The 6,281-nt window shown below is 40.1% G+C and overlaps 1 protein-coding gene across 1 annotated transcript; it reads left to right on the top strand.

Annotated features, from left to right (window-relative positions):
- The first annotated feature begins 509 nt into the window (after nucleotides 1–509).
- Nucleotides 510–5,453, top strand: acmsd (aminocarboxymuconate semialdehyde decarboxylase). Its single transcript, XM_044017181.1, has 10 exons — nucleotides 510–707; nucleotides 1,752–1,796; nucleotides 2,291–2,387; nucleotides 2,494–2,543; nucleotides 3,103–3,339; nucleotides 3,486–3,579; nucleotides 3,967–4,062; nucleotides 4,213–4,385; nucleotides 5,045–5,143; nucleotides 5,359–5,453. Exons 1-10 carry the CDS (start codon nucleotides 651–653, stop codon nucleotides 5,419–5,421), a joined length of 1,011 nt encoding a protein of 336 aa, XP_043873116.1. The 5' UTR covers nucleotides 510–650; the 3' UTR covers nucleotides 5,422–5,453.
- Nucleotides 5,454–6,281: the final 828 nt, after the last annotated feature.

Here is a 6,281-nt window from a genome sequence, read left to right on the forward strand (position 1 = left end):
CTGCATACTGCCTTTACTCTCACTGACTTCACTGCACCAGGGGGCGCCATGTTGCAGGGCTGTGAGGAGATCCTGAGTTGAATAATCATTTCTCTGACATATCAGGCAGTCAGCCTGTGATCTTCAGCATCGGCACCACACTATAGCTATACTCTCAAAATTATCTGAGACAAACAGACCAAGATTAGCTTTTTATGGCAAACGAGGAGAGAGTCACGACCATGACACATTTAATCCGCTTATCAGCATCAGTCTTTTCACATTCTCAAAAGTATTTAATACTTGAACCAACAAACACAACCTTTTTAGTTACAATAGTCAGTGACCACTACAGTGTAATTATGCAGACTAAATTAAAACATCATGCTAAAAAAAAGGGAAAATGCAATGAATATCCCTCTATCCGTATTTATGAAATATGCACAAATGTAGATGTAGTTGAGTCAGTAGCACCCAGTCAGACTGTTGACAACTTGCTGTGTGTTTAATAGAGTAGGTAATAAATGACAAGGCTGTCCCCACAGTCATTCACCTGCCAGCTATTGGTCACAGGCTGACAGCGAGAAGGGGATTTAGTGGTTTTGCGTTCATTCATTGCAAGACTTCTCCCGCAGCACAGCTCGGAGGTTTTCCCGAGTGTTATCGCAAGGATGAAGGTTGATATCCATAATCACATTTTACCAAAGGAGTGGCCCGATCTGAAGCAGGTAGGCACTCTGAGATTTTTGTTACAGCCCCTAATGTTGAGCCTTGAGTACACACAATTTATGGGCTGGATCTAATTTTGTGCAGTTCAGTGGGTTGGAAAAAACCCACCTTTGCTTGCTGCTTTCCTGTCTCGTGCAGAGGTCTTTTAATTCAGCACTAAAATAAAAGAGACATTTCCTACTGCACTGCCAGTGAGGAGTCTAAGATCACACATAAGTCACTGCTCTCTATGGTTGGTTAAACTTTAATCAATAGGTGGCACTGGCCTTACCTTATCAGATCCTGCTCTTATGTCTTTGTCACACTGGAGGCTTGGCTTTGGCTAATGATTTCCCAGATTTAGAGCTGGACAGGACACATGGCTGCATTTATTTATTTTTCTTTCTTTTACCTGTCCTTCTTTCTTACGTTCTTTCTAGTTTTAGATAACATATGTAACACACGCTAGTATAATTTACAGCCAACACAGTACAGTGCATTTACATACACTCACTATTCTTTAAGGGTCACTAATGACACGTTTGTATGAAGTTCTAAGAAAACACTTAGGTTTTTGTGAGAGAGTGCCTCTTACACTTTCCTGGATCCAAAACAGAGAGTTAAGTTAAACTTCTTATTAGCACTGCTGTTCCACTGGTATGCATTTATTTCAGTGTAAGCGGGCTGTCACTGAAAAGAAAACGGCTGCAAGACGGAGACAGTGAACTGTTAAAAGTTGCATTCCGTAAAGCTGAAGTATCTCTATATCTGCCCATCCATTTCTTTAACTACACGACATCTCTGATGGGCAGGATCATGAAATGGGCCTTTACTGGCCGTGTTGCTCAAGTAGATCATTTGTGGCTTCATCTGTATGCAGAAGAGTCTGAATCTTCAGATTGGATTCACTCTTGATTTATTCGGGGGCATTGCATTGGTGTGGGTACATTAAACCCTTGTAGATAGAATAATACAGTCAATAGTCAACAATGCTGTTGTTTAGATAAGGATTTCATATTTCAAAATTAAATATGTAAAAGTGAACAATGTTGCATGTGTTTCAGAGATATGGATACGATGGGTTTGTCCAACTTCAACATCACTGCAAGGTGAGTCGGTGTGCAAATATGCAGATATACTGTATTGTTTCTGTGCATGTGTACAAAGGGCACAGGTACAGGCGCACGTATGCAAGTGTACTGTGCAATACGCAGTGCACACAGCAGCGTCTTCCCTCACTGCACGCCCCACCCTCTGGACCTGTCATGCTGCTCCATGTGAGCAGCTGCAGAAATCAGCATGGTGCCACTGCATCAGCAAAGAGATTCACTTCAAACACAGCAGCCACACACCAGCACACTAAGCACTCTGGGAGCTGAGAGACTGGATGCAACTTTTTTTTTTTGCTGATAAAAGCTAAATCTGCCGTCTGCTGCCATCATGCGGTTGAATTTGGAACAGTTACCAAATCCAAAACACACCCAAAAGCCATAAACTCACTGAGTAAAGTGGCCCCAAAGGTGGACAGATGCTACCATGGAGAACCAGTGAGCATATTGCAGTCATATAAAGATATAACAGTGGTGTAAATGTTCTGTTCCAGGGTGAAGCAAACATGATGAAGGATGGGAATCTGTTCCGGGTGATTCAAGAGAACTGCTGGGATGCGAATGCACGCATACAAGACATGGACCAACATGGTACATGTCATGCACAGACATGTGTTGCTATAACTGAAAAACACAAGTGCCATGACTTTTCATCCGATTCATAACTAAAATTAGGTTTCCCTGCCTCATATTCAAGGTGTGACGGTTCAAGTCCTTTCTACTGTTCCTGTGATGTTCAGTTACTGGGTGAGTCAATTAGGTCAAAAACATTGCAGCTATGGCATTATGATGGAGTGTTATGGGCCTAAAGTTGCTTTCAAGTAAATACTTAAGTTAAAATAGGTGTTAAATGACTCTATATTCAAACAGTTATCACTGATCTTGTGTAAAATGATTGAGTGCCAGTCTAAATGTCAAATGAGAAGTCAAAATTCCACAAAGATGCATAGGGACATAGGGAGGGGAATGTTAAGGAAAATGCGGCAGTGATGAGAAAGGAAGACAAATATATAAGAATGAAGCCGTAATGCAACATTACGGATGTCAACTTCCATAAAACACCACTGACATCACTGATAGCAGCTTTAAAGCTCTAGCATGTAACTAGCATGTGGGAGGGATTATTGGCAGATATCAAATATACTACCTATAAATATGTCTCTGTAACTGTATTACAAACCACCTTCTTGCCCACGATGCTGCTTATCATTTGTGGCATCAACACCACAAATGAGCACATGGAGTAAAATGCATAACGACTGCCACAGCTACATTTCCCTGAATAATTTTATTATTTTGGTTGCAGGCCAAACCTCATGACACGCTGGATCTCAGCATCATTTTGAATGACAATTTGGCCGAGACAGTGCGTAGCCACCCCAAAAGGTTTGTGGGCCTTGGAACGCTGCCCATGCAAGCGCCTGACTTGGCCATACTGGAGATGAGGCGCTGTGTAAAAGAGCTGGGCTTCCCTGGGGTGCAGATCGGCTCTCATATCAACAACTGGGACCTCAATGCCCCTGAACTCTATCCTTTCTATGCTGTGAGACACTCCATAATATATTTTATGGTTTTATTATACCCTTATGAGTTTAGTGATATTAGATATAAATATGCATAATGCAGATAATACACTGGTTGGACTAAAGACAACAGCCGCTTTCTTTTGTATTTCTCCCCCCCCCACAGGAAGCTGAGGAGCTAGGCTGCTCCATATTTGTTCACCCATGGGACATGCAGACAGATGGGAGGATGGCTAAGTATTGGCTGCCCTGGCTGGTGGGTAAGGAAGATGGAATAGGAGCACAAGTGGAAAATCTATATTGTCTGTACATTGCCTGTAGTGTAACATTTTCTCGCAAGAAACCACTGAAATAGAGCCGTGTCTCATTACAGTATTTCTGCTGCGCAGCAATAACATCATATCTACTATGGTAAAATGTAATTTATAACGCTATCAAAACCAGATAATCACATTACTACATACGTTTACAATCTCTACATTGCCATGGGTTTTCTTTGAGCAGCTTTTGTGTCACATTTGATGAAATTACTTCCACTTGTAACCAATAATGCATATGCGTCCCAATGATGCTGTATTACAATGACAAGACATTTAATTATAATGTGCAAAGAAAACTTGTATTTTTTGGTCTTTCCCATGACAAAGGCATGCCCTCTGAGACAACCATGGCTATTTGCTCGATGATATTTGGAGGCATCTTCGAGAGATTCCCTAAACTGAAAGTCTGCTTTGCTCATGGAGGTACAGAGGAGACCTGGTTTTGCCTGTCATTTAAAATGCAGTACATTTAAGCTATTATAGAATAATATAAGCTCTTGGGTGTTTGCCTCATTTGAGGTTCAGATATTGCTTGACAATTAATACGTATTTTCTATTTCATTGTGATTACAGGTGGCTCATTCCCATTCACCATTGGCAGAATTGAACACGGGCACACGGTCCGCCCAGACCTGTGCGCGGTTGACAACAAGATCAGTCCACGGAAATACCTTGGGTCTTTCTACACAGATTCTCTAGTTCACGATCCCACTGCCCTCAAGCTGCTTGTAGATGTTATTGGAAAAGTGAGCTTTATTACTTTACTTTACTTGTGAGAGAGTTCCATTAAAAAGACAAAGGAGCAGTTAGAGTAGAGCTTGTTAGTACTAGTTTGACGACATCAAAAGGGTTTTTCTATAATAATGATTGAATCCTACAAAATAGGCCCACCAGATAAATAAAGTGCCCTCAGGTGTACACTGAATCTCAGCAGAGTATGAATACAAATGTTGTTCTCTCTCCTAACCCGAGTCTAATCTCCAGATGTCAGCGTGAGCCCATGTGAGAACACAGCAGGAGATACTCTGAAAGATTCATAATAAGTGAATGGGAACATCATACAAGAGTCAGACGTTAAAGTCAGACTCCATCCCCTTGCATAGATCCTCTAGAGATGCTCTTGCTAGTGTGAATTTGTCTCACCCACACATTCGCCCACTGGGTCCATCATAACATGTAATCGGCACACACTGGAGAATGTCCACACCCACTTCTCTAGACAATTTGCCTTTTTTTTTAGGGTTCTTCTGTTGTGTGAATGCAGTGGTATGCTTTACAGTGACTCCACTCATGACAGTTACTATTCCTGCTTTCATCACTTTGGCATAAAGAAAACCATCAATGTGATTCATAGAGTAATCGTATTTTAAGTTCACACGTTATAGCCTATGAATTCCTCTTTCAGAATAACGTAATGCTGGGAACAGATTATCCATTTCCACTTGGAGAGCTTCAGCCTGGATCACTGATTGAATCCATGGATGAGTTTGATGAAACATTAAAGGTAATGACAATTGATGATTGTCGTTGATTTGTATTAGTCTCCTTCACTAAGTAAAAATATTGGCAACAATAACACTCTTCATTCTAACACACGGCCAGGTGCAAAATGCTTGACATGAAGACAATTCTGCTAGTGTTCAATAGTTAAAAAAACAAAACAAACAAAAAAAAACATTTTCCACCATTCAGTCTGATGTGTATTCCTTTCTTTTGCAGGACAAATTGCTTGCTGAAAATGCACTGGAATTCCTGGGACTAAAGCGAGAACAATTTGAATAAAGATTTTGAATAAAGAGCTGAAATACACCCAATGATTTTGTTCAATGTCTTCATTTATAGATATGCATATTCTGACTATTGAAATCAAGCTAGTTGTAGCTTGAATTGTACAGCAATCTCACTGCGGTTTAAAAATAATTTTACTGTCAGTATTTATTGAGCTTGTTCAAATAGCATAAACCAAGTATGTGTACTTCACCAAGTACAGAATGTGATAATTCCAAATATCTGTAATGTTAAATGGAATGTATTGCCCTTTTCTGTTACAAGTTATTTATTTAATCATTGACCTAGAGACATAATATATGTGGCAATGTTGTTTTTTTTAAAAGCAACACTACTTCTGATAATAATATTTTCCAGCAGGTTGTACACTGAGAGGTGTAGGTGTAATGCTGCCCTCCACAGTTCAAAGTTCTTAATTACAATTTTTCTCATCCTCTTCTTTTAAAAATTGCTGTAGAACAAGAGGAGCGATGGTTCTCTCCACAGGACAAAATTATTCTAGCCGAAGTTCCAACTTCTCAGCAACACCATCATTTAATTAATGATAAATGTGGTGTCACTGCGGAAAATATGCCTCAATGAAAGCAGACTTTTGATGACTTCTTTGAAGTCTTTTTTTTTCTTTTTTACTGAACTCTAAATTGCTGGACCTACATGTAATTCTGGCAGTTTGTCTCTCTGACTATCATCAAATTTACACATTTCTCAGTTTTTCTACCACAGAGACTTTGGTGCAAAGTGAGAACGACCCATCAGTGACCCCATCAGAAAAGCCATAATTTTACAGGTCCAATAGCCTTAGAAAAAGCTTTACATTATTTACACAAGGCCCTTGCTTTAGGGAAGCTGCTATG

Source organism: Solea senegalensis, linkage group LG2 (genome assembly GCF_019176455.1).
Source record: "Solea senegalensis isolate Sse05_10M linkage group LG2, IFAPA_SoseM_1, whole genome shotgun sequence".
In the NCBI taxonomy this organism is placed as follows: Eukaryota; Metazoa; Chordata; class Actinopteri; order Pleuronectiformes; family Soleidae; genus Solea; species Solea senegalensis.